Raw genomic sequence first — 27,889 nt, forward strand, 5'->3', positions numbered from 1 at the left:
TATAAATCCTTTTATCCAGTTATGATTTACAATTAATTTGATTGCATGTAATTACTTAAAGCTGTTTATAGGGACATCCCTTGATAAAGGATAGAAAAGTATTTAAAGAATATATAGCTGTAGGATCACAAGCACCCATAGGTCTTTAGAAAGGTAAGTAATTGTAGCATCATTGTACACTGAGGTCTAACTCCTACTATAATTTATTAATAATTTTAAAATTTGAACAGATTCCATTCAGTAAAATGATTTTCTTTTTTTTGTTTTTAAACCCATTTTGCAGCCATAGAATGATCTCCAAGTCCATCCATTTCAGTTGAAATATGTTCAAGTAATTCTGCCTTCACAACCACTCCCTCATGTTTGTGAATTTCGACTTTGCTGTTGGTGGTACCTTCATCTGTAATGGCATCTAGGAAGAGGTAAACTTTTTTTTTTTTTTTCCCTAATTAAATGTGAACTAATTTTATTGAGACCAGTGAATTGTTCAAGAACAATAGATTAGGGTCTGCAGGGAGCATTGATGGGCACCCTGACTACAACAAATAGATTACATTGAAAAGTATAATTGCAAATGGCAGAAATAATGAGTACTTAGAATTTCTATAGTGCCTTTCATTTCCAGGCAATCATTTCCTGCTTTCTATACCAGCATTAATTACTGGTAGTTAACCATCACAAACCTTTTTAAAATAATACTTATTGTTATCCTTATTTTATAGATTGTTTAATAACTGGAGTCCCTCCAGACCCACACTTGTGTAACTGAGATAAGAATTTCTCCCACAATCTACTGTTGGCCTTGGTCTGACACCCAGTTCTTGGCTTTAGCAGGCTATGGCTAATTGAGTTTCAGAAAAGAATTTGTGAAAGAAAAATCTACTCTCTTACAAAAAGCCCTTTGGATCCATTCTGGGAGTAATTTGTTAGTTCCCTCTCCAAAGAAAAGATGAGAATGGGAGAGGAAGTGCATCCAGAAGAGAAGAGTCTTCCACAGTTGTCACCATCAAGCAGACTGCAACCCAGAATAGCTCTCCCAGTAAAATTACAGGTGTGAAATGGGGATAGAGACAGGGCAATTTGGACAACAAGAAAAAAAAAGATCTTCAAAAGATACCATGTTTGGTGCTTCTAGATGGGCATGAGGAGAAAGACAGCAAAATAAGAAAGGAGAGGGGGGGGAAATGGCATTAATCTAGCCATGTGTTTGTATTCCTACTTTGGCATTTCATCTTAGCCCAGTAAAACTGACCCTGCAGCTAACCTTGACATTCTTCAGGGAGAGGCAGACAGAATGCTCCCTCTGGACCTGCAAAAATCTTCCAGTGTTCCACCAGTTTCCTCATGGCACAGAACTGCTCAGCAGAGCTTCAGAGCTGTGCAAGGCAGATTTTTCCCTGTGCTTTGAGTCATCTTTTGCTAGGTGTTTGAAATCCCTGGCAGACAGGAACACTTTAATGCCTTCTTGCAAATCTTTTTATCACTGTTACAGAATACCTACTGATATGAAAGCATCTGTAGGTAAAGGCTGCATGCCAGCACTTCTACAGGATTCAGAATGTTTTTCTTTTTTTGCTCTTTCCTTGTAGTTAGCATTAGCTGTTGGTTTTGCCTAATAACAAAACTTAGACAGGCTATAGCACCACCTCCTGTCCAAAGCTGGGCTTTGGTGCAAATAATAGAGCAAAGCCAAAAGTTCTCTTAAAGATGACTTTTTTTTTTAAATGTATGAAGTAAAATGGAAACATGTGAACTTATATTCCTTTCAAATAGCTTTTCCTTCCTGCGTTTTGTAGAGTTTCAGGTTTGCTTTTACTAGAATGTGTTCTTATGGTTGCATGGGTTTTTTGCTAATGTAAATTGCATTAAGAAGGTTAGTAGCTGGGTGTTGATATTTTAAGAAAGTAAGAATACAGCATGTTCCTTTTAAAATTACTTTATTAATAAAATCCAAATTCAGAGATAATATGCACAAGTAGAGACTTTTGCAGAGAAAACTACTCGTGAAGCTCTGGCTTGCATGGTTTTAAAGCCTTTTGGGGGCAATATCTGGCTTTTTTTTCCAGTTTTGTACACTTCCTGGCCTTGATAAGAGTAATCTAAACTCTGTAACTTTGGCAGGGCCTTGCAAGATTATGTGTGTACACATGAAAAAGGAACTGTTCACACAGCTGGAGTGAACAACAGAAGCTGCTCTAAGACAACACTGGTGTTCAGACAGTTTTTCCTGAGCCTCACCCTCTCTGAGAGAGGGGTAATGAATTTAGGCCAGTCATAAAGTGAATTAGACAAATGGGGAGGGATTGCTGAGCAGGCAGGTGAATCCATAGACACTAATCCATTTTAAGATTTGCAGGGAAGCACAAAGGCATTTGTGTGGCATGACAATTGCACCATGTGTAATACAGCCCTATGGTACAGCTTTATGGGATACAAACTTTTAACTGGGAGCAAAAGGTGTTTTTGTTTCTGGAAGCATTTACATCTGGAATCAGATGCTGAAAGCTGCAGATCTGTGTGCTGTAATTTAAAGATGTTTCTGCAGGCATGCACACCCAAAACTGCTCAGTACAGCAGCAACAGATGTATAGGTGTCATCCCATACATTTTTGTGTTTCAATCAGGTTTGGCCTGTGTAGAAATCATTGATACAAGGGGTTAGAAGTTAAATCAGATGTAGAGTACTTTACATAACAAATGTCACAAGAGCAACACTGCAGCAGCTGTATGAACTATTCCAGTGGCAACAAAAAACCAACCAACCAAGCAAACAAATAAACAAAAAAAACAAACAAAAAACCTAGTCAAAACAGCAACAACTCCCCCCCCAAAAAAAAAGCAAAACAAAACAAAAAAATGCCACAAACAACAAAACAAAAAGCCCACAAAGAAAAACCCCCCCAAAAAACAAACAAAAAATCCTACAACCCAAAAATCTCAGAAAGGGCTAGTCTTACTCAAATCCTTCCAAAATCTATGTGAGAGCCTAGCCAGGAAGTAATTAAATAAGCTGATGTGGGCATGTTTTTTGTGGTAATCACTAGAGTTGAGACTGCTGCAGAGAGAGTGCTGCACACTGTTCCTGTGGTTAGCTCTTCACTTAAAATAGATGTGAGAATGTTCTAGAGAATGCAAGAAATATGAGAAGGATGAAAGTAAATATTTCAAGCTAGGAAGAATAAGTGTCACTGGCACAGATATTATGGCCTTGCTTTACTCAAGAAAATAAAATTCCAAATGCTAGAAAGCAGTATTTTTGCTCTGTAGGAGCTAAGCAAACAATTCCTGAGCCTTTCCCAGCCCAGGGCTCAAATGGTACGTGCTGTGGTTGGAAATGCTAACCTGAAGGACACCTGTAAACCACCTGTGAGATTATTATGTAACTTCATTTGTATGCATGGAGAACTACACTGGTTTTGAGAAATTTTTTCCCATTGCCAACATAATTTTTCCCCAAAAAGAATTAACGGGATCACTGACAAGCTGTTTATTGGGCAACCAGGGGTTAAAGGATGGCAGAGAGTTAAAGGAGTAAAGAGTAAAGAGAGAGTAAAGGAGATTTTCTTTAGATTCCTGAGACCTATGAGTCAGTATGTCCATGAGCAAAGGTTACATAAACTAATAGATTAGAACAAGATTTAGTTGCATAAACATTGTTACTGCATTTCAATCTGTCACAGAGTCAAGCCTGCAGATTATTGCAGGCAGAGCTAGCCTGGGGCTGTCTTGCTGGACTGCCTCTGACACTAGATACATTTGAAATAGCTTTGTTCTCTTGCTATGGGGCTCCTCTGAAATCTAGGTCTCAGTGCTGCAAGCCCTATTTAATATACACTGGTGTTGCTCTCAGCTCCTGTCTAATTTGGGATGCCACTTTGGTTGCACAATAATTCTGTCTGTTTAATTAATCCAGGATCATCAGACCTCTTATGTGACTGGTCCCCTACAGGCAGCCACGGGACTAGATCCTCTTCAAATTTCCTCCCAACTTTCCTGAAGCCTCTGCCCCTCTTCCTTCTATCACACTCTCTCCCCAGAATATCCTGGGTGAAGTCAGGGAGACAAGTATAAGCAGCTCTGGTTGCAGGGGGCTGAAATGAGGATGGATATGTTACCCAGGCCTGTTTTGCAGGGAAAGGGAGTCTGGGTTAAGAATTTTGAGTGGACTGGAGCTGATCCACAGACCATGAGACATTATGATGGCTGTGGTCTGAGTTGTTTGGGAATATTTCAGGTCACATGGGAAAACAAAGCCTTTGTTGGCTGCGTTTTTTCAAAGTGCACGAGGGCGTATTATGCTCCCAGGCTGCAGTACTTTCCTCTTGTGTAGTGTTTTCCTTTGTGCTTTCCCCAGCTTCTTGCTGATCCCATGACATCATTTTATGTATGGGAATTGAGGTATCAAAGTTTGAGCCTTTATTTTGATGCTTAACTCCCATTAAGTAAAGCAAACTCTCTACAGCAGGCTTTGTTCATAGCCCTCAGCCCTGGGCACCAGTTCACATCTACAACAGACTCCAATACTTTGTTGTTCAAAGACAAAGTAACTTTTTTTTTTTTTTTTTAATGACACCATTTTCAAAAGTAAACCAAGGAGGTTTAGTATTTACATGAATGTAGTTTTGAAAAAAAAGTCAGATCCAAACTTGCAGGAGTGTCCTGGTGGGCAAGTCACATAAGGACAGAATTAGTGGTGACTTCTCAAAGTGCAGTGTTCTGTAGTGGGTTTTTTTGTTGTTGTTGTTGTTGTTGTTTTTGTTTTGGGTTTTTTTTCTGGAAGCAGGCCCTGGGAGCCTGCCTGCTTATGTGGTCCTGGCTTGCCTCCTTTTCAGTTGAGAGTACAGAACAGATGGAAGACTAGCAATCAAATGCAGGGCAAAGCTAAACGTGATTAAGTTATCAAAAGGCAAAGCCCTTATTGCATGAAAGGCAGCTTAATGCTACCCCAAAACTGGCTTGAAGGGTTGGTTTTTTTGGTGCAATTATTTATTGCTTTTTGCTAATGGATATTAAGGAAGTGTAGGGAAGATATTCTGGTGGTTGTGCATGGGAGGAAATGACATCTGGGAGAAGTCATCCATGTGATAGTCTCTTGATTTAAAAGGAGGTGTAAGGTTTTGTGCAATATTATCTTTGGCTTATTGCAAAACATGCTTTAAAAAGGCAGCTTGTTTTCATTCTCCATAAGCTACTGTTCTATTTGTATGATTACTGAACTAAAAATAGTGCTTTGTAGAGGTTTGCTAAGTCTTTGAAATATATGTGATTGTTTGTATCAGTGGGCTGTCTCGCTGACTGCCAAGGTAAAATAAAGGCAAAAGAACTGGTCTGCTGTGTTGAGAAAGTTGCTCTTGTAACCAAGATGAAAAAGAAGGGAGATGACAAAGCTCAAAGCCACCAGTTTTCACAGGTCTAAAAATTCTGACAGCTTTCAAACAGATTAGTTCTGCAAAGAAGAGAACTGCATCTGTGTCACTCCTAGAAAAAAGTCATGTCAGTAGTGTTACAGCATTATTCCCAAAGGAGATAAATGAAGGCAACCTGGCAGGTTTCAGGGAGACTTTATGAGATAAAGCCATAAAAATCATCTTCCTTTCTACAGGAAAATTAAATTGCAGAATAGAGGCTTGTTCAGAGACCATGCCTGCTGTAATTGGGATGTCTAACCAGCAATTGTCTTCTCCCAGGCACAAGAAGCAGAACTTGTCATGATGCTTGTTGGATAGAAACACTCTATAGAGTGTTTATATTTATACCCAAAACTCTATATAGAGTGTTTATAGACAAATTAGGTTGGCAGACATGTTAGACATGTGGCACATAGCCTAATGGAATGATATTTGTGGTGATTGCTTGGGATGTATTGGAAAGTTTGAAGTTAATGTGATATCACTTACCCAACAGAATTGCTTTCTTTATAGAGCTCTGTTAGAAATAATCCTTGTTTATGTCAAATGGAAGGTTCATGTTTTTAAACAGTCTCAGGTGCATTTCAGTTGCCTCGAGTGTGTGTGTGAACAGTTGCTGTGTTTGCTCCCACATCTGACTGACTGGAATTATTTTGGGTGTCTCAGTATAAGCAAAAATTGAAAACTGGCACTGCATACAGAATGCCAATTTTGATAAGGGACGGGTAGTATCTGAAGTGGAGAGCTTCTGACTGGTTTTAGGCATAGAAAAAGTTAAATTTGCCCATGGTGCATTAGTTATTATCTTGAAGGCTCTCTCAGACTGTGCCAAGGGGCTGTTATTCTTCAGAAACACTTGAAAATACTTTACAATGGAGATACCCAAAACCTGATCCAAATTGGCTGTGGCAGATGACATTCAGGCAAATGAGCAGTGTTACCCACAAGACAACATATTGTTCCTGGAGGGCTGCCTTATTGTGGAAGGTCAGAACATATCTCAGAAATGCATTAAGATAAAATCTGCCTGGTGGAAGGTGCAGTTTCACCAGCTTAAGTGGCTTTGAATCAACAGACAACAAATATCAGCCTTTCAGGGTTTCCATGCAGAGCCTGCAGACAGAGATGTAAACAAATTTCAATAAGTGTTTGTGGGCACTTAAACCTGCCCCCCAGAGAGCAGCAGAGCTGGGTAGGCTTGGGGGGGATGGAGGAGTTCATGAGGCACAGTCTGGGCAGGTCCAGGTCTCCCACCTGGAGATGACAGCAGACCAGGCAGTGCAAGAAAATACTGCCAGGTTCTGAATGGGAAGGGGTGACAGAAGGACTTCAGTACATGGTTTAAGGGGAACCAAGCAATCAGGATTGTTTTTCTCACCCCATTTCCTCTTCTGTAGAGGAGGAGATGGCCAAAGTGTGCCAGTGAATTTTAGGTTAGATAAAGGGCTTTTGGGTTAGGACTGAACTTCTCCTCTCTTGCATTGGCAGCCCTGCTTGCCTGGATGGAGACTGACAAATGCTGGCCTGCAGGTCTGACAGCTCTGCCTGGGTGCTGCTCTTCTCCAGCAGGCAAGCAGAGCTGACTGCCCCTCCTCACACCAGCTGACTCAAAGTCAGGGGGCTGGAGGCTTGCTTTCATATGACCCTCAAGCACCCAAATCAGTAAACAGTAATTTTGAAAGCTTTCTTCTGTGGCTGGGCACTGGACTTTAATTTCATTAAATTAAACACATTCTCACATGTATAAGCCCTGGGTGGAGCTCTCAGGAAAACATGTATGCTAGTCAGGCTGAGCCACGATGGCAGAACTGTTCTGAAATCATTCTCTTGAAAAATAATGCTGTCCTTCTTCTCCAAAGAAATTCATTAGCATTGTCTGGATTTGGCCTAATGGATCTGTAGGCTACTTGATTTCTCAGCTTCCTTTAACTGTCAACTTTTAAAAAGAGAGATACAAGAATAAACTCTCCAAATCTGACTTTAAGGGAGTTTTACACCTTTTCTTATCAAAAGTAGAATGAGAAGGCTGTGTGCCAATTGCATCATTATGGATGCCTAGATTTGTGACCTGTTGATGTAAAAGCTGGTCACCAGTATCTTCCAGTAAGCACATTTTGATGCTTTCAATGGAAATAGTCAACTTAAGTGGACATAAAAAATCTGGGGCAAAAAAGCCCTGCACCTTTGTTCTGTGAAGGTTTTAGGAGGAAAGCTAAGTGCAGTATTGTCCACTCATTTTATCTTTTATATGTTCTTGGGATGTCATTTGGGCAACCTGGGACTCATTTGGAAGATGCATCAGAGTGGAAAGGTTGTACTGAGCTATTTCATGGGTGGCCACTGGCACTGGAACAATGTTGGAGTGGCTCCAGGTGCCAGGACTGTGTCTCACTGTGTCAGCCCTTTGTCATCCCAGTCTTTTGCTGGAATAAAAAAGGAAGATGTAGGGTTCCCTCTCCCTGAAGCACCACTGCAGTTCCATACCATGGGATGGGAAGAGTCGTCTGGGCATGATCTTAGGCCAGCAGAAATGCTGATAAGGATGCTGATAAGGGACAGGTTCAAGGAACTTCTGTTTCCAGCCTGGCAGGAAAGATGTCAAGGTCAGCACGAAGGGCTGACTGCAAGTGCCTGCTCTGCTTCACTGCTGTAATACATGGCAGGTGAAATAACACAGCCAGAAATGTGCTGCTGACCCGTGTGTGGCTCTTCACCCCCCAAATGCCTCCTGACCTGCAGCCCGAGGGTGTGATTGCTCACTGAGTCTGTGGGGGTGTGCATCCTAGGAACAAAGCCTGGAAGCACATAGGAAATTACTGGTTTTGCAGCCCATTCTGAAGATTCAGGGAGGAATTGAACATTCCTAAAAGCATTTAGGAGGGGTGTTGATCCCCCTCTCTCAGCTGAGCCAGGCCTGATGGGAGGGTATTGGTAAAGGCTTAGGAGCAAACTGGGAACTGCTGTAAGTGGTTTGTAAAAATCATTAACTGCTTCCTGAACAGAAAGGAAGAGGACTGGAAGCGGTTCTTTTCTGATGTTTTGGCATCCTCCTCCTTGCCCCACTGGAGATCCAACCACCCTCCTTTGTGTGAAGTTTTAAATGGAGGGAATAGGCCAGGAAGGAATAAAAGCAGCTCACAATGTGGAAACTTGGAGTGATTGTTGGGAAAGGACTGAGTGTAGCCCCTCATAAGGGTGAGCAGAAGAGGAGATTCTATACAAAAATGGGCCACTGTGAATGGGGACGAGACTCCTCTGGTCACATCTGTCCTTGATGTTCCCTGCTGCACCACAGGTCACACCTGGCAGCTTGGAAGGCCTGTGTGCCTGTCTCCTCAAGGCAGGATATTCCTGTTGGGCAAGGATAGGGTGGGGGATACTCAGCAGCAGCACCCTCAGGATCCTGAGCCCCTGTGCCAGGCTCACACCGTGCTGCCTCCACGTTTGTGTGCAGGAAGGGCAGGCTGGCCACAGCCTCCAGCAGGCTGGGAGCCCCTGGGGGCTGCAACACCACAGAGGAGGGGGTGGCCACAGTCTGTGGGCAACTGTGAGCCCAGAAAGAACCTGTGCCAGGTGTGGGAGAGAGGGATGGCCAAGTGGGAGCCTTGCAGGAGGGCAGCCTCAGCTGAGAGCATGCTGATGTTGGGCTGACACAAACTCCTCAGAAGTCACTTTGGTTCAACTAAGATGTGTTTAAGTAAGTGGAAACAGGTTCTGGAAAATGACTTCCAATAGAAAATGTCTTCTAAATTGTGTCCTGTTTGGCACAAACTACATAATTATCTGTAGCATGCTGTTTTTTCCATTTCTCCGTGCTCAGCACAATCTCACTCTTTGCAGTTCATGGATACATCCTTGTTCCCAGCCTGTGCCTACAGGACTGATGCATTCAGGGCTTGGGGTTTGATTTGTTTTCTTCCTGATTGTCCCACATTGCCAGAAACAATGGGTGTTTCCTACTGCTGATTTCACCTTTATTTGAAGGTTAGTATTGAACACATACCAGGATGCCTTGGCCCAGGAGTCAGCTCCTTTGTGCACCTTTTATAATTTTCCTTTAACCCTTTCTATTTTATTCCTCCCCCCCCTGCTCCTCCTCTTCCTGCCCCTGTTTGCCTCGCCTCCCTGTGCTTCCCTGGCGGCATTGCCAGCTCTGCACAGGCCCAGTTTCTCTAATCAGATGAAGCTGCAGGATTATCTCTCTCCCTCCCTCCCTCCTAGGCTCCATTTTATTTCCTCTCCAGCCAAGGGGGAGCCAGGAAGGGGCATCACATCGAGGGAACCCCATCTCCCAATGCCCTGCCTCTGATGCTCTCTAACAATCCCACCTCCTTCACCTTCTCATATGCTCACCTTAGTGTCAACAGCATCAGGCGGATCAAGGAGAGGAAATCTGAACTCTTTGGGCTTTCGTTCTCCTCAGATTTCTGAGCATCTGTTTTTAAATACCCTCCAAGTAACTTGTGCAGGGAAGCTGGATGTGCAATCTCTGAGAGGGGGGAAGGTAAGGACCACGGAGGTCACGCATTGCCCGTTCTCTCGTCTGCTCTGAGGACACCGAGCCCTCTCTGTTTGCCAGCAGAGTAACAAAGCAGATGAGGGGAAGGGAAGGGAGAGGAGCTGCACAGAGACAGACCCAGGCTTCTGTAAGTGCTGTGTTGGCAGCAGGGGGTTGATAGCTGGACTGAAAATCCCAGGAAATGGTAGCTTTCTCTTTTTCTGAAATGATGGCAACTATGACTCGGAGCTTTAATTGAATTTTATGTAGTTCTGTAGAAGGTAGGTTTTTTTGTGATGATGTCTTTCACTTACATGTGTATGTGTTTGTCTTTTTGTAAATACTTCCAGAATATACGTCACTGTTTCTCTGGGGGAGAAAAACCCCCATAAGCTTGTTCATCTTATTCCTCTGCACATCTGTGAGTTTATGAAGATGCTTTTTGATTATCTCTTGTGTGTAGGTTAGGGTTTGGATACTAAAAATAAGAGAAAATAGTAAATTTTATTATTTTAAATTTCTACCTTTTAGTACTAATGTACCAGAGAATCATTCATTTTACTGCTTTCCAACATGTACCATGTGTTTTTAAATTCCTAGGAATATCCAACACTCAAAAAATCTGAGGAATATTTCAGTGCTTTCTGCATATCAGCTTTGTTTTACACTTTTCCTTCCTAGATAAATGGGCATTTGCTATTTAGAATGGAAAATAATTTTTTTTCTCTTAAAACAAAACATGTTTTTTCCAAAGTCACTAATTTAAGGTTTTTTTTTTTTATTGTCACTAGATTAAATATTTTCTATCAGAATCGTTAGCAGAAGACTATTTTGTGTATATGGTGTGATTAAAAGCAAGAGTCTGTGCTGATGCACTCCTGGATTTTAGGGGAAGAGGGAAAGGGGAGGGGGAGCAAACAATTACTTCCATTTAGAGAGCTCTGAGCATGAAAGGTGATGGGAAAAGCAGCCATGAGAAAAATACATTTTGCAAGATGTTGATCTCGAGCATAAATGAGATGGGCCCTATATAGATCAAAATCTACCTCTCTTCCATGGACTCATGCTTGAAAGTAATATTCCTACACAAAAATAGAAAAATACCAGTGGTTTTTGTGCACCAAGACATTGAGGAAAGCTTGCAGATGGTCATTTGCATGTTTTTGTGTATGTCTGAATGTTTGCAGAACATCAATTGTGGCAAGATCTGAGTTTGGAGACCTCTGCATGGAGTCTGTGTAAAACAACTAGGTTTTGAGAAGTTTTCATTTAGGAGGGAAGATTAGAAGAGGGCTTTATGTTTTCATGCTGTGTCTTGGTTACTCCATAAATACTTCTCCACTTACAGGATTTAGTTGATTTTTATTGACCAGACATTTTATCTTAACTGTATTACAGGGAAAGATGGAGTTGCAATTCAGTTTATCTGACAGTTATTTAGGGCTGCATAAACAAGAGCAGTAAACTGTATACGGCCTTGTGGTGTCAGAGTTGGTTTATCATACAAAATGTGATAAATTTCCATCAGAAAACCATGCCAAATCAACATTTTTCCTTCCACAGTAAACTATGCATATTCAAACTGCACTTGAAAAATAAAAATGCATGAGGAGGGTAAAACAGAGGAAATTTGTTATTGATGATCATTAGACTTCTGAAGTTTGATGTTAATTCTTGCCTGTTAGGGCAATGACAAAGGGTAAATTTGAGGTAGGTTAACCACTGCCGATGAGCAAAGGTATTTGCTTGTATCACTCAGATACTGTTACACCTGACTGCAGGCTGGTCCTGAGCAGAACAGCAACAAAATCCTGTTTCTTCTCCAGCGGACTCTTCTGGAGGTTAGACAGACTGAATTGTTCATGCCTTTGTGCTGGAGTCTCTGATTTTAATGAGGATTTTAATGACTGTGCTTCACTAGTCCCTTGCATTTGGATATTGCAGGCTGTTACACAGTTTGCAGGAGAATGCAGCCTAAGAATGATGCTTTCCAAGGCTAGGGGCTTGAAAGAGACCTGTAAATAGTACTTTTTCCAATTAATTGGGGAAAAAAATCTTATTTTCATTATCATATCAATATTTTTGTTGCAGGAAGTATGTTTGGCAGGTGTGTGACATCTCATTGCTTCTAGTCTCAAACCATTTTGGCCCAAGAGCAGCAGCACATCAGGAATCATAAGCTGCAAATTATGTTCCTTGTCAGCCTTGAACACTTTTTTTAAAATAAATCACTTCCCATGGCCACACCATAGGGATTGAAGGCACAGGCCTTTTAGTTGATTCTTGCAGCTTCATTGTACAGAAATAAGAGGTTTTTAACTGGTGTAAACAGTAAAGCTGTGTGCACACACAGTATCTTTTTGAGATACTAAGATTCTGGAAGATGTGAATTATCCAAACTTTGAACAGACTTTTTAAAATTTTTTTTTGGGGAGGAGGGAGTGTTGAGGGTGATATTTCAGTGGTAAGAGAAATATCTTTTCTGTAAAAGCAAAATGAGCAGGAGAATAGGAATAAATATTGGAGTACAGGGTCAGGAATATCTGCACAAGGGATACAGTGAGCAGGCAGTGAACTGAAAGCCACTGCTGAGCTTTTCTCCTGTTAAGATAATTTGATGCAACATTTCCTGTGGATGCTTTATAACAATTGAATTAATCTATATCTGTGCAGGTGGTAGTTCATCTGTATGTTAAGAATTCTCATTTAGGAGCATTCTCTGATTGCTTAGGAGATTGTTGTGAAGAAGATGGCCTCTTCTTCTTCTAATAGAAAAGCTGTTAAAGTTCTCCAGAATAAAACTCCACTATGAGAAATTATCTTTAGCAACAGAAACCACAAAGCAGAAAAAAATCACTTTGAGGCTGCTTAGGTAGATGCACTCAGAGCATGGGAATTGGGTCAGGCCAGCTAAATGAACGTGCCATCAGCCAGGTCTTCCCTAGTCTGGTGTGTGAGCATTAAACATGTGAATTACAGCCAAGCACCATTCTGCACCAAAAAAAAAAGCTTCTGAAGAAAGATCACCTTTAAACTGGCCTGTCCCCGTGTGGGGAAGTTCTTGCAAAATGATGGCTTGGCTTGTGTGCAGTGTGGATTTAATACAAAGCAGAGAAAGGAGCAGGAGTCTTTCTCCATCTGCAGAATATTTGCTAATTAAGCTTTAGCAAGGGCACACCTGAGTGTGCAAATGAAGGTTAATGGGATTGAGCAGTTGTAAGACCTTCATTTGGCTTGCAGAGCTTTACTCCAGTCAACAGCACAGAAGACTGACAGAAAGCAGTTCATCTGAGCTGAAGTGAAAGATCTGGCTCCTTTTCAGCTCAAGCTAAGCAAACGTGGAAACTGGAGACATGAGAAATGCACAAAGCCACCCTAGCTCTCATAAACTGGATTTTTTTTTTTTTTTTTTTTTTTTGTCAGGCTTTTTTAAAGACTGAAAATTATTGCTTTCTGCAGATAATCTGCTGGGAAAGCTGGTGTTTGTGACTGAGCTGGATAGATCAGTACTTGAAATATCAAGGAAAAACATGCATCCTGTTATGGCAGTCTTATTTGGTTCTCAATGGTCTCTAAACTGTGAAAGGGGTGGAGTGATTTTGTTGATTTAGTTAAAAAAGAGCTGCTAATGGATTGAAAAGAAACTTCTGGAGTCACTGCCTCCTTCCTATAGATCACCTTTTGTATCATATATGGGGATCACCTTTGTGCTTCCTTTCCAAAGTCATTCCTGTCTCAGTAAAAGCTACTAAGGTTTCAGTAAAATGTACAGGCTTCACTAATCAATTAAAAGTAGTTCAGTATTGCAAAATGGCCTCACATTTCAGCTTCTCAGGTTAAGAAGGTACACTAACAGATAAAAGCACATATTTATGAAAAAAAATTTCAAAAGTAATTTTGGAGGGACCTTGCAAATTCGTCTGTTTCAGTCTCCTGCTCAAAGCAGAGACAGCTGTGAGGTCAGATTAGATTCCTCAGGGTTCTGTCTGCCTGAGTTTTGAATATTGGTCAAACCAATGTTTGAAAAGCAAAGAATTCCTGCAGCAGAGCCTGCATTCTTTATAGTCAGTATCTTGTTGCTAGCAGTTAGCAGCAGATGCCTGAAGAGTTATTCTCTTGTTGTCCATGTCACACAGGTGGGATCTTCCTCTATCTGAGTGATGACAGGAACTGAATTTCCCTGTGGCTCTTGAGCTGTTCTAGATTTATACCTCAAAACTTTGTGATTCTGACATTTTTACGTGTTAATAAGGAAGTGGAGATATCTGCAGCTTGGTTTGTAATTGAGATTAACCAAGAGGAGGGGAACTTTGTTTACATGGAGTAGGTATAAACATTAGTTCTAGAGGAAGTTCTTCACATACTTGGATTTGCCATAATATTTGCAAAGTTTAGGCTGCTGCTCTGGACTGTTACTCTTGTTTTGGGTTTTTTCTCCCTGTGGTCTCTAGTGTCAAGCCTTGGGAGGCAGGGGCACTTCTCTAGCCAAGCTCTAATGGTTTTCTTCTCTCAGTCCTGAGAGAATAGGGAAATGTTTCCTTTCATCCATTTCAGATGTTCTCTGAAAATTTTAGCTAATACTTCCCCACATAGGTCTGATTTGACCACAGATGAATGAGAACAGTTGCTTCTCTGAGGGACAGATGTGGCACTTTGACATAATGTGTTTTATGACAAAATACCAAGTTTGAAACCAAAACTTCCTCTTCCCATATTCCTTGTTTAAATAGATTCAAAGCTCCCTCATACTACAATGGCAACTTTTAATGCTATGAAACACGATTAGCTAGTCCCCTTTATAGTTCTTTTCAATACTCAGCCCCTTGGATAGAGGTTGCCAGCTCTTTTCCAGCTTAAGGATATATAAAAGATAGCTTGCAGTGTGAACTGAAGGCTTAAATTAGTCACAGAATCTCTTTTTCATGAGAAGTTCATCACAGTAAATAAAAGCCTACAAGTGCATGTGGCACTGCAAGACAATGTGGTCTGCAGTTGTGACAGCTCTGCTTAGAAAGTTTAATGAAGCTGCTTATAATAATTAATCATTGCTACTTAATATACCATGCTACTTAATATACCATTACATACTTAATATACCATACATATATTCTAATATACATGTTGTCAGCATGCATATTGCATAGAGAGTATATACATGCAACACCTAATCTGAGAAACTCTGCTGAGTTTGAGTATTTGAAAGCCTTGAGATTATTTATGCTCATAATGCTGGAAAGTTGCAGGGGGTGCTTTAAACATCTGCTTCAGAGGCACAGATGGTGTCTGAACTTTACTGGTGAGTTTTCTGCTAGTGCAACAAGAACATCCTGTAGAGATGCTCTATTTATTCCTTCCAATCCAAATATTTCAAAAGGGCCAGGATACATTATCTTTAGCATCTTATATTTAATACCTTATATTCTAGGATTTGAGAGTGCTCTGCAATCATGAATTAAGCCTTTAAGGACCTACATTAGGGCCTTCTGCATCTGATCTGTGAGTCACAGATGAGTAAACTGAGTCACAAAGGGAATAACTTGCTCAAGGTCATACACTATGTCAATGAGCACCGACAGAATTAGAAAGCAATTGTTTCCTCTTTTTTTTTTTAAGTTCTGGAAGTCAGTTTACTGTCAGTCCATAATGTCGAGGTCAGTCTTTTCTCTACCACTACTGAGAGCAGCTTCTAGAGGTAGATGGATTGTGGTTTAGAATTCTTCTTTTCTCCAAGGTTTTGCATATAGTTTATAAATGGGGAATATTTAAATAAAGAATTGAAGGGGATTTTATGGCCCTTGTGTAGTGTTCAATCGCAATGAAAAACAAGAGAACAAGCAATGAAGGTGAGTTTCTAGGTTTTGTTAGTTAAGTTGTCAGGTTTTTCTAAGTAGGAAAGAGGTTCATCTATTACATGTTGAAGAATAATGAGTGGTCTTTAACTGTTTTGGTGAGGCATCCTTCAATCTAAAATATTGTCTTTACCCTAATGGAGATGTTTGGAGACTTCAGATTGCTGTTACTGTTGTTTGTATCACCATTATTCCTGTTTGATGCTGCTGTAGGAATTGCCGTCCTTCAATTAAGGATGATATGTGAACATGAAAAGCTGCTGTACTTGTGGCTAAATCTATTCAGTAATTTTAAGGCAGATTTGAGCTTGGTTTGTCTGCCACTGCAGCTGGTTGTAAAGCTTTTATCTCTGTTGGCACAACACTGAAGCAAGGGAGTGAGTTTTATGGGGAGGCTGGGCATGTTAGGCTCAGCTCTGTGCTTTTCTGCCTCCTTGCAGCCTGCACAGAGCACACACATGGACTGCACATCCACTCACACAGGCTGGGACACAGCCTCAGCTGTCCCAGGTGCCTTCACCTGGCAGGGAGGAGTTTCCCACTGCCCTCACACTCAGAAGAGCAGGGCTAGTACAGCTGGGATGTCTGTAGGGCAGGGGGGATAAGCCAAATTTGTACCTTCCCCCTAAATGTCACTGTTAAGCTTTCAAGCAAACAACAACAATTATTATTTGACTATTTTCTACTCAAACACATGAATTTACAAGTAGTGTGTGCAAACTGCTGGCCCTTGTGCAGGCTGCACTGATACCCTGCTGTACTCTGAGGCTGGAAGGAGGCTGTTATCAAGCTTCTTGTTTCCTGTATGATTTTTAAGTTCATCCTGCTGCCCACAGTTGTGGTTCACACAGTTGGCAGGCTTGGGTCTCTGACAGGCAGAGGCTTACTGAGCAAACCATGGCCATGTGTTTTTGCAGAGTTCCAGTGGGGGTGCTTTGGAGCTGGTCTGCTCAGGACTGAAGAGTGGGTACAAAAGTGGGGCTCTGAGAAGCATGAGCTGTTCAACACCAGACCAAACCTGTCTCCTCCAAGCTGGAACATGTGAAGGAATAGGATTTATCCCCTGCTGTGAAGAGGAAAATGCTCACAAGTGCCTGTGTCCCTGAAATAAATCCAAATGTGGATAGGCCACTGTGTATTTTCTGCATTAAAGATGAATTCTTAAAAAAAACTATCAAATATTTTTGTCACAGGACTTTGGCAATACCAGTGGATATCACTAGCCATCAGTTCTTAGCACCATAATCCTGGCATCTGAATTAACAGTTTCATTTTGCTTAATTCTTTCTGCTTAAGCTAGAAAGACAATTATATTAATATATCACTTCTTTAGGCATGCACTAAGCACTGTAAGCATGATTCTAGGTCAGTCTTGCCTGCTGTCATTATATTTGATTTTTTTTAAGTCCCAGCTGGTGAAAACAGCTGATTACGTGACCATGTCATCATATTTAATTTGTAATTAAAGTTTTAAGTCTTCCAGCTGAAGAGATGAGCTTTAAAGAACTGAGCTGTCAAACATGAAAAGTAAGCATCAAATATGACTGTACAGTGTCTCATGTTTTAGCTCTGTTGGGTATATTGCAGGGTAGTTTGTATGCTGAGGCAGATCTCCACATAGAGATATAGTGGGAGTAATGTTTTGCTCATAAAACTCTTCTAAAAAAAGATGAAGTCCAAGAGATTTTTGAAGTTGTTTCTGGGAGAGGTGATTAAATAAAAAAGGTGGCAAAGAAGATGCCACATGTTGCAGTAGTAAATCATGTGGTGGTGTCAGGACAATGTCCTAACACATGCCTTCCTTGTGACAGAGTGAACCTCTCTGGTTTCCCAATAATTTATTTACAGCCATGTGTTTTGTCCCTCCTGGGAATTCAGCTGAAGGTGTCACTGAAATGTCTCCTTTGGTTCATCCCTATCAGTCTCCTCTCTCATGGCACTTTCATTTTAGCCTTGCTCAGTTTTAGAATTGAGTTGTTATCTCTGCTTTGCTGGCTCAGATGTGCCCAGGCTGTGGGCTGTCCCTGGTCCTTAAAAGAGGATGCTGACCCTCCGGCATGGCTCTCCTAAGCTTTGGGATAACTGTGGGCACTGTGGCCAGTGGCCTTGCTCCACACTGAGGTGAATGCATTGGCAAATGTTGGAATCTATTAATTTTCTGGTGTGGTAACTCATTTGTTATCTCCTCTGAGGCCACCGTGACCAGGGCACCTGTGGCAGCCTCAGCATCTGGGGAAGAGATCTCTGCTGGGGCCCTCAGCAAGGAGAGAGCTGAGGTTCATTATCCCTCAGGCTGAAGGGGACTCCTCACTCTCAGCCTTGCCACCAGTCACTGCACAGAGACACCTGCCCAGTGTGCTCAGCACAGGATGGGAAAGACAAAATCTTTTCCGACAGCCTGGCAGCCAAAGTGGTAATAAACAGAAACCAAGAGGCTGTGAGCAGTGGCCTTGTAAGGGCACCAGGCACAAGGGCTCTGCTTTGGCAGTGCTGAGCCCTGAGGGTCACAGCTCTCCTGCTCTCATGTTTTCCTGTCAGGTGTGCTCCCCCTCGAGAGTTATGGTGCCAGTGACACGGCCCCACTGTCCCCAGTGCTGGACTGGAAACCAACCCCATCCTTTGCATACAAAATGTGCACTTGTTTGTTGTGTTTGTCTGTGGTTATCTCTAGATGCCCAAACCAGCCTGTCCTGTAGATCTGACTGATACCTGGAAATATTTAAGATGATAGAAAATATTTACAAAAGGGCATTAGCTGATTAAGCTGAACAAGGCATAGTTTGTTTATAATGCTATTCCAAAATGGAAAGCCTACAGAAAGATGATGGATTAAAGGTTAAGTGATTGGGGTCTCAACCTAAGTCTTTATTAATCTAGTTGACAGAATTTAGAGAAATTATTTTTTGTATTGACAGAATTTAGAGAAATTCTTTCTATGTTCCCTGACAGGTGATACCTTTTCCCCTACTATAACTCCTCTATTTCTTCCTTTCACTTACACCTCACCAAAATGAAATATCAATTAAAAACAGCAACAACAAAACTCCTAATCCCAGACACTTGAGACTCTAAGCTTTTTACCATGGCTAATCCTGTTTTGCCAATGCCAAGTGGTTTGATTCCCCCCAATGTAAATGTTGGTGATTATTGTTAATGAACTGTTTCCTTCAGTAGTAGTAGTAGTTAGGGAGAGGCCATCAGAAGCTATCATGCCAATCTTTGTCTAAAGCAAAACAGATCTTTCTTATGTGGGCAAGCAAGGACAATTTTTTGACATAAGCACACTCCTATTTTTTTTTTTTTTTGATGATATAAGTTTCTTTAAAATTAGTACTAAAAAAATTAGCTCTAAAAGAAATGAATGCCATATTAGATGATGTTCCTTTTTATGTCATTTTACCACATTAAACATGTGTCTTAGAAGTTTAGTTGTGGATTGTACTAAGGAAGCCACATGGCTTATAAAATACCAGGCCTGAAGAGAACCAAGTGTGAATATACTGAATTGCTTCTGGTACCTGAGGGAGCTTGGCTGTTTGGGCAGAAGTGCAGATTTTCCTGCATGTGCAGTTTTGTGCCCAAGGCAGGGGTCAGCAATGTTTATGGCTAAGTGACTGCTGCCCTTCAGGATGCAATTAAAGTTCTGACATTTTAGCCATAAACTGCTCTTAACTTTCAAATTTATAACCATGGTGTTTGTAACAAGATTAAATAAAGAGCCTCTATCTAGAAGCCTTCTATTCAAGCAAATATCTTAAATTAATTAAAATGACACTATTCTTCTTGTATAAAATATAATTGTGTTTGTCTTGGAGTTTGGTGTTGTTGCAGAAATTCTGTATTTACTCTGTGGAGCAGATTATTGCATAGCAGGGCAGAATGATGCAAATGAAGGAGTAAATTCAGGACAAAGACCTTGCAACCCCCTAACGCTTCTCAGAATGTGTCTTCTCTGAAAGGCTAATGCTGCCATGGAAGGTCCTGATCAGCATTCAAAAATAACAATAATCCAAAAATGTTGGTATGGATCAGATTGCTTAGTTTTTCTCAATTCCACATTTGCCTATTAGTGATCTCACCCCTCAAACTTGCTTTGATTTCATAACTTATTTTGCAGTCAAATGCTGGTTTTAATAAGAAAAAATTAAGAAAAGAATTTTATTGTATGATCAGCCAAATGAAGATGGGTGAAACAGCTGCAGTCATTATTACAAATTTTCTTGCCTTGTGGGTTGACCATCAGAGTTATATAAACAAAAAAACCCCCAAAAACTGGAAGGTTTAGAGAAGTCTCTGGCATTGCATGCATATTTCTAGTAAATAGTATTACATTTCTCTGACCCTTCCCTAATTCTGCAACTAACTTGTGTTGTTCAGTGTGTCAGATGATTCTCACTGCCTTGCTGTTAACTTACTATAGTAACAAAGTACTAAAAGGGGGTTCTTAAAAAAGAGGGAAAAGGACTTTTTACATGGGCAGATAGCATAAGGGGGAACAGTGTCAAACTAAAAGATGAGAGTGTTGTCAAAATTTCAATTAAAGTACATGTGTGGAATACAAAAATACCAAAGGATTTTAGAATCATATTTCATTTACAGTGAATGCCTTTTAATTGATAATGTACATTGTATTTAATATTTTGAGACTAAATTTACTGGTGCATTAAATAGGTCAAAACTTTAATCATAAGTCATAGCAAAATACACATTTGTTGCTTTAAAGTAGTTCAGTGGAATTAGTGAAAGCAGCCTAGATCCCCTCATAAGCTATCTGAAGCTAAGCCAAAAATAGTGGATGTTAATTCCATTTCTATCCTAATCCTTTCTCTGCTTGTCTAACAATTTTCTATTTATTCATAGCAGAGTATCTACCTCAAAAAATCATACTTTCTTATTTGTGTATTCAGGTGTGAATTTCCTTTGAAATTTCAAATCAAAATCTTTCAGTCTGACTCAGAACCAAAGTAGATATTTTTAAGTAAAATTCCTTTCCTATAAATTATATTTTTGCTTTTTAGAAATGAAAGTTAAGCCAAGCAGTTTGCTCATGCACAAAGTTGGTTTGGGTGCCTGTGTACCTACAAAATGTGTGTTTCTATCCGTATGGGTAATCCATTCCTGATTAGCTGATTCACAAAATGCAAAGGTGTTGCACGGCTGTGACACCGACAAGGTTCTGTGTTTTAGGGTTGGATTTTTAAGAAGTTTGGCACCTGATTCTCCATATGTGACACAGCTCCTCGCTGGCAGAGGTGTCAGAATGACCATCCAGACCCCTGTGCTCCCCAGCCTTTCCCAGAAGCCTGGGCTGCACACCAGGCTCAGTCTGGCACCTCAGGAGGTGTGTGTGCACTGTTGAGCCTTTTCTCAGGGGGTTTTTGGGCACCCTGAGCAATCAGTGCCAGCAGTGCACGTGTGAAACACTGTTTGGAAAGGCCCAAGGCCATGGGAGAATTGTTACAATTATGCTAGAGTGAAACACTGGTCTGTCTGAGCAATGATGTTCAGATGCTGTTGGGAGTAGCTGGTTAGAATATTCTGCACACACATGTGTAATACATGTCACATCAGCTCATGTTTGGTCATGACTTCACCTGCAGTGGGGCAAAAATAAATTCCTGCTGAGTTTTCTTTGGAGGTTTCCTTGTCAGCAATCACCCTGCATGTTGCTTTGTTTAACATGTTTGACATGACTGTATTTGGTCTGTTTAATCCATCTGAAAGTGTCATGTGACAAATCAGTTTCAAATGCATCACTTCTTGCAGTTACAGAGGCTTCTGCAGCAATGTCCATTGCTACATACAGAAAGCAAATAGTGGCCTTGGTTTCTGCGTACATGTATTCAATTGAATGTTGTAAAATTTGCAATAGAGCCCTTCAAACTTCCCTTGTAACAGGATATGTGTGAAGCTTCCTTTCCATGATTCTCAACGTTTCTGTCTGAGGATTTCCATTAGTAAGTGTGCTTTCATCCAGGTGTGTGTGAGAGCCTTTGCAGGTGTTATCTTTTAAAGAGATTAAATGTAAGGTTTTCACCTTGTAGGCAGCTATTGCTCTGGTGTTTAATCCTCTTGACTCCTTTGAACCCTGTGTATCAGACTATCCTCATGTGTGGAAGTGGCTGAAGGAGAGGTAACATAAATGAAGGATGGGAAATCACCTTTTTTCTGCATGCAGTCCAAGTTGGAGCAAACCCTATGCTAAAGGATATTGCTCCTGGTCGTAAGTCCTTGCTACACAACCCACAATGAGAATTTTCGTAAGAATGTGATTGCAAATATTATTATTTTTTAATGTTGTCATGCTCAATTTAATTTCATTATGGAAAACAGCTAACACAAGTGGATTTCAGGTGATGGGAGAATTGCAAAGCAGTTAGCCTGCCAAAGTTAACAATGAAAATGGAATTACAAGCTGCCTGGACCAGATGTAGAGCTCTTGGTTGGCAGGAGTGAAAGGCATGTTCTTATCATTTATGTTAGTACATGACTCTTGAAGCCTCTAAATGTCACATTAAAAGGATCACAAATGAGAAGCTTCCTACTGAGAGGGTTGAAAGTGAGCCCTCGTAGCCACTGTCCTCGATGGTAAGAGTGAACTTTCCTGTTATGTTTGCAGAATGCTTTTGTTCAGCATGTGTATATACCTTTCCTGTTCCACACATTCATTTTTATTTAGTGATACAGTGCACAAGAAATTGTGCAGGTTTCTGTTAGAGACCTGCTAAAGAGACAGAGGGAATAGAGTGTATCTCAGGGAAAGTTGTCTAAAATGTCTTTCACTCTCTACATCTGCACAACAAAATGTCCGGTAGTACTTGGCTGGGAGCAATACACAAATACTCTGGATATTTCTGTTCAATGCAGTGAGTTCTTGTAGAAAAGACATATGTATTTGTATGGGTAGATATGGATATGTAAGTGTATTAAAATAATTTTAGTTGTACAAATGTTGCAACACCTCTGTGACACCAAGGCAATATGTATAGTCAATCAGTGGAATATCTGAGCCAATCAGCAAAAATGGATTGCTAAATCAGGTGAGATTCAAAATCTTCAATCACAACTTCCCTTAGATGTGAAACTGCTAACATGAATGCTAATAACATATGGGGTACTGCACCAACTAGTAGAAACAAGGGTTTTCTAAAAATAGAAATGACTGAGTGCACTATAAAAAAGGACAGAAGAACTTCAAGACTTTGGCTGAAGATTTTCATGTTTCATTTTTACCTTGCCTCTGGTGCCATGAGTGTGCACCTTCCACAGCCAACATGAACTTGTGGGTTTGCAAGGGTGAGTGACCCAAAAGTCCAGAGCATGCACCCTTAGCAGAGGCAGAGCTGAGGTGCAGATTCTCCTTACATGGAGAGGGGTATTTCCCCTCCAGCCTTTCACTGGATCCATCTTTGCAGCCACCTCCTGTGGTGTCAGTGAGCACAAGCTGGAATGCTGCCCAGCATTATTTGTTCTAGGAGCACTGGCAGTGACCCTGCACTGGCCTGGCAGAGGTCATTTCCTTGGGTTTCATGTCATGTCTGTCACAGGGGATCAGAACAGCTTTGTCCATACCTACTGTATACTTGTGTGGGCTCAGGGAAAACAGTGGACTAAAAGAGGGACCTTTTTGTAACATGAAATATCAAGAAGCTTCTAAGGAAAGGATGGAGAAAAGGGAGAACTTGCTCAGTTGTTGCAGCTTTAAGGTTTAAAACTCCATCAGTGTCTGGGTAACTTCTGAAGTTACAATATCAAGAGACTAAAAACTAACTTTTTTTTTTTTGGTTTTTTTTTGACAATACAGTTAATATCATTGGCTTAATGACCACCGTGGTGAAAAGCCATCTAGTTTGAAAATACTTCTGTCCTTTCTTAAGTTACATGACATCTCTGAATGGCCCAAAAATGGCTCCAGTGAACTTGAGGAGATGATACTTGGTAATGTTGAGATAGTTATTGTTAAAAGATAGAAACCATGGAGTATTTTTTTTTCCTTTTGTGTTTTATGAATTGGGGAAAAACCACCAGAATTTAAAAAAATCTCCTGGGTCTAATTTAGGGAAAAACTCTTTGGGGAAAGTGAAAAGGGGAACTGACTGGCCTGAGTACACTTAGACTAGAGTACTGCATTTTTTTAAAAGTACTTGTGAACCATGGAAGGCAAGAAGCCCAAGCAGGAGGTCAGTAGAGATTATAGTTTCCAGTACATTTATTTCCTACTTAAATTGCTTCTTTTTCTTTTCCACCATTTCTTGCAGATCTCTCTTTTTTGCCATGTCATCTGACAGCCACCAACTGATCACCCATTCCCACCAGGACTCACTAAGTTCTACTTGTCACAGTCTCTTGAATGTCAACAGTCAACCCCTATCCAAGAGCTCCTCAAATCTGGCCTGTATTGGGCACTCAAGTTTAGAGGAAAGGCAAAACAAACAGGAGCTGAAAAAAAGCCATAGTAGCACCATCTGCCACATCCTGGAAAACAGGAGTGATGCAAGGAATGTGCAGAATCCTGGATGGTCCTCCTCGCAGCCTGGGATGGTGGGACTTGGATCAGAGGTTCAAACTATAAATGACCATTCAGAAGGCAGAACTAAGAATACAAATCATGTTCTTGTCACTGAACAATCCTCATCATCCTGTGGAGTGGGGGACACTAAAACATGTGTAAAGAGCAGCACTGTTGAGAATGTTTCTTCAACCTGCTTTGTTCACCATCAAGGCACGTGTAAAATGGAAGAATCAGGAGCTGCCCTTCAGAGAAGCCACTCAGACCTAACCTGCAGCTGCAAACAGCAGACTTATGTCACTCACACAGAAACCAGTGCTACCCACTCCAGCCTGAGCTCTTCTGCCTGCAGGCATGGTCCACCAGTGGCTAGGATGTCTTTCCCAACACAGAGATATGGATCAGAAACAAATGAAAATGCATCTCACTATCAAAACCTTGTGACTCATCTTCCAGTCCTACCTAGAGACCAACAAGTACCCACAAATACCTTTGACAGTGGCAGTATTCCACATAACACTACTGTTTACACAGATCCTGGCACATTGCACACTGCTGTTCTAGGACCCCACATGCCTGGAAATGGTTTCCCAAACAGGACAATGTTCAGTCAAGCCCCTGGGATTCTTCATGGTGGTCTGACTTACGGTAATATTCCAAACTCTGCATACTCCCCCATGGTGATGACAGTTCACAACAACTCAGTGGGGCCCTGCAGTCTCAGGCAGGAAGCTTTGAAGGCAGATGCCACCATCCCAGCCTATTGCCACTCCTTGCCCATCCCATCCATACAGCTCGTCCCACGGTTGGTGTGCTCCGTCAGTGAGACAGGAAAAGAGCAGGCACCACCTGGCTACTTTAATTCCTTTTCTGCTTCAGACATTCTGACATATCCTAAGCTTGTATCTTCAGTAAGTGAAACAGGCCTGGATGCCAAGAAAATCCTGAAGTGCTGTAATGTTCCTGGAGAACAATCTGCTCAGCAGGAGAGAGCTCCTTTGGAAGCCAAGGCTGCCCGTGTTGCCCTGAGCAGCCAGCAAGGTGCAGACATGGTAGTGACAACTAAGGATATGTGGACTATGACCTCTATGAATGACATAACCAAAGGCCTGAAACCAGCTCTGGAGCACAGAGATGCCGAGGTACAGACTCTTCCAACCATGGAATGCAAATCAGTGGCAACAAGCCCGGCACCTGCAGCAGAAGGTCACTCCCATGTGTTCCCAGAGGTGAACCTGGAGCAAGACTTGGAGGGCCCCAAATCTCCAGTTCGTGAAGTGAGATGGGATGATGAAGGAATGACGTGGGAAGTGTATGGGGCATCTGTGGATCCCGAAGTCCTCGGGGTAGCCATTCAAAAACATCTTGAGTTTCAAATAGAACAGTTCCAGACAGAGCCTACTGGGAAAAGTAATGAGAAAAAAAGGCCTTTCAGAACAATGATGCATTCCCTGAGATATCCAAGCTGTTGTGCTCGCTCCAGCTCTGCAGTGGAGTGAGCATAACTGTAGGGTGTAGGATAGCTGTGCTGCTTTTAAATTGGACATAAATAGTGACTCTTAAGTGTTAAAACAATATTTGTGGACAGCCCACATCAGGATGAGTGGGAAAAGTTCAATGATCATCAAATCATAATCAATACATTAAAGCAGGGAAAAGTCCATGGCTGGACCATATAACAGAGAACATGAGATTATACTTAAATAATGCCATCCAAATGCTCTTGGCTGTATTTAATGTAGCACTGTTTTCTTTTATGTTAGTTTTAAACTGTATTGTAAAGAATGGAACTGCTTTTTTAATGATACATTTTTTGAAATAATTATTACTTTTTTCTGTATTTTAATAATTTAGGGTTAGAAAACACAGTTTGAAAATTATGCTTTAATCAAAGTTCTTAGTTTTCAATCACATTCCCTTAAATTGGTTTGGCAGCTGTTTTGCTGTTAATTTAATAATCCTGACTATAAACCCACTTTAACTGTAGACAAAATAACAAACTAGTGTAATGTTCTATGACAAAGAATTGTAACTTTTTTTTATTTAACTATGAAGTAATTTTAGTGTTGCTAGTCTGAACTCTTCCCTTAGCAAACTCATGTACAGTTGGAGGACACTCCATCAACTTTGCAATTAGTCTGTAGCTATGATGTATTCCACTCTAAATATCCCGAACTTATGTTTACCAAGTGATTGACACAAATGTACAGTCTTACCAAAGATGACTGATGTAATGTGAATTATTTACTGAATGCTTGTCTTAGAGACCTGAAACGGAAGCTGTTCGGATCAGTCTGTGGCACCACCATACCCTACAACTCACGAGCAGTTTTGGTTTGCTTATATTAAAAGTAATTTCCAGTGAGTTCTTTTTAAGTGCATCTATCCTGAGCAGTGGTTATTTGGCTCTTGCATAAGCCACAGGGGACAGTTTGAATGTAACCTTTGCCTGTCTTGTGTTCCCTCTCCGGTCTGACGTCAGACATCTGCTGTGAGACCTTGTGTCTTCCCCAAAGGACAGTCCTAAGGTTATTCTGGGTGTCTTGGTCATTTGGGCAGCTTAAAGATTTATTTTCTTCTAAAAACAACTTTGCAAACAAGTTGTCAGTGAAAAACCTGTTATGATAGTGTAATGCAGCCATAGTGCAGGGCCTTTTAAAGTGAAAGGTTTGTCAAGGAAGCTGAGAACACTTCCAGTGTCCTATGTACCTCTGGTGAATGCCTAAGATTCTTAGCGAGATGACATGTGCAATGGTTTTTTTTTTCAAAAGAGAGAAGAGAAACATTCATTTCTGTCTCAAAGGAAAATTTGCAGTGTCTGAGAACTTACTGCTGTGGAATTACCCACTTTTACTTCAAATGTGTGTGGTTGTGCTTTGTTGGTTTGGTTTGGTTTTTATTCCAGTAAGTTAGCAGACGGTCTCCATAATATTCACCTGACATTTGCATATCAAGAGGAACTCCTGGCAATTAGGACAGCTTTAAACTTTCATCTAGAAAACCCTTAAATGTAGGATCTCCTAGCTGGAATGTCCTGTGATGCATTAATTTAATGATGTAGAGTAGTTCAAGATCAAATTTTCACTCAAGTGAAAATTTAACAGTGGGATTTAACAGAGGTGGCTCTAGTGAAATTCACCTTGCTTTCAGGAGGCTTCATTCAGACCCTGGGACTTTATCCTCAAAGAAGTCTGAGTTCAAAATGAGTTTTATACAAACCAAGTGTGAAACCAATGGAATATAATGCCTTACTCAGGATGCCTCTATAGCTGTAAGTATCTAAGTTCTGGTAATGATTCTGGATCTTAAAATTCCTTGTATTAAAGCTTTACTAGGAGTAAGGAAGTAATGAGTAACTACATAAAATTACTCAGCTGTTATTTAGAGTTTAGCTAAGCAATTTCTATGCAGGCTTATTTTATGCCCCAGAGTATTGAACAATGATTTTTCCCTTTCTTCAAACATTACACTTTGAGAATTTTAAGCATAGTGGTCTAAGACATTATGCTGTCTGTTAGCTTGTCCTCGGGTGTGCAGGAGAATTAAAGATAATCAAATTAAAGCTCTAAAATAGCAAAAATACCTTCTTCCCACAGCCATTGTAGTCCATACTTTATTTGACATG

General features: G+C 40.9%; 1 protein-coding gene across 3 annotated transcripts; it reads left to right on the plus strand.

The window, feature by feature from the left end:
* On the plus strand, positions 1 to 27,011 carry GPRIN2 (G protein regulated inducer of neurite outgrowth 2). Of its 3 annotated transcripts, none has more exons than XR_013775097.1 (3): positions 1 to 422; positions 24,014 to 26,893; positions 26,942 to 27,011. XR_013775097.1 is itself a non-coding variant. In XM_079312367.1 (2 exons), exons 1-2 carry the CDS (start codon positions 406 to 408, stop codon positions 25,761 to 25,763), a joined length of 1,767 nt encoding a protein of 588 aa, XP_079168493.1. In that variant the 5' UTR covers positions 1 to 405; the 3' UTR covers positions 25,764 to 26,896. The 3 variants fall into 3 exon arrangements, 1 of the variants encoding a protein (XP_079168493.1); XR_013775098.1 differs by lacking the exon at positions 1 to 422 and adding an exon at positions 9,488 to 9,912; XM_079312367.1 differs by lacking the exon at positions 26,942 to 27,011 and having other exon boundaries at positions 24,014 to 26,896.
* Positions 27,012 to 27,889: the final 878 nt, after the last annotated feature.

This window comes from Erithacus rubecula (genome assembly GCF_903797595.1).
Source record: "Erithacus rubecula genome assembly, chromosome: 9".
NCBI lineage: Eukaryota > Metazoa > Chordata > Aves > Passeriformes > Muscicapidae > Erithacus > Erithacus rubecula.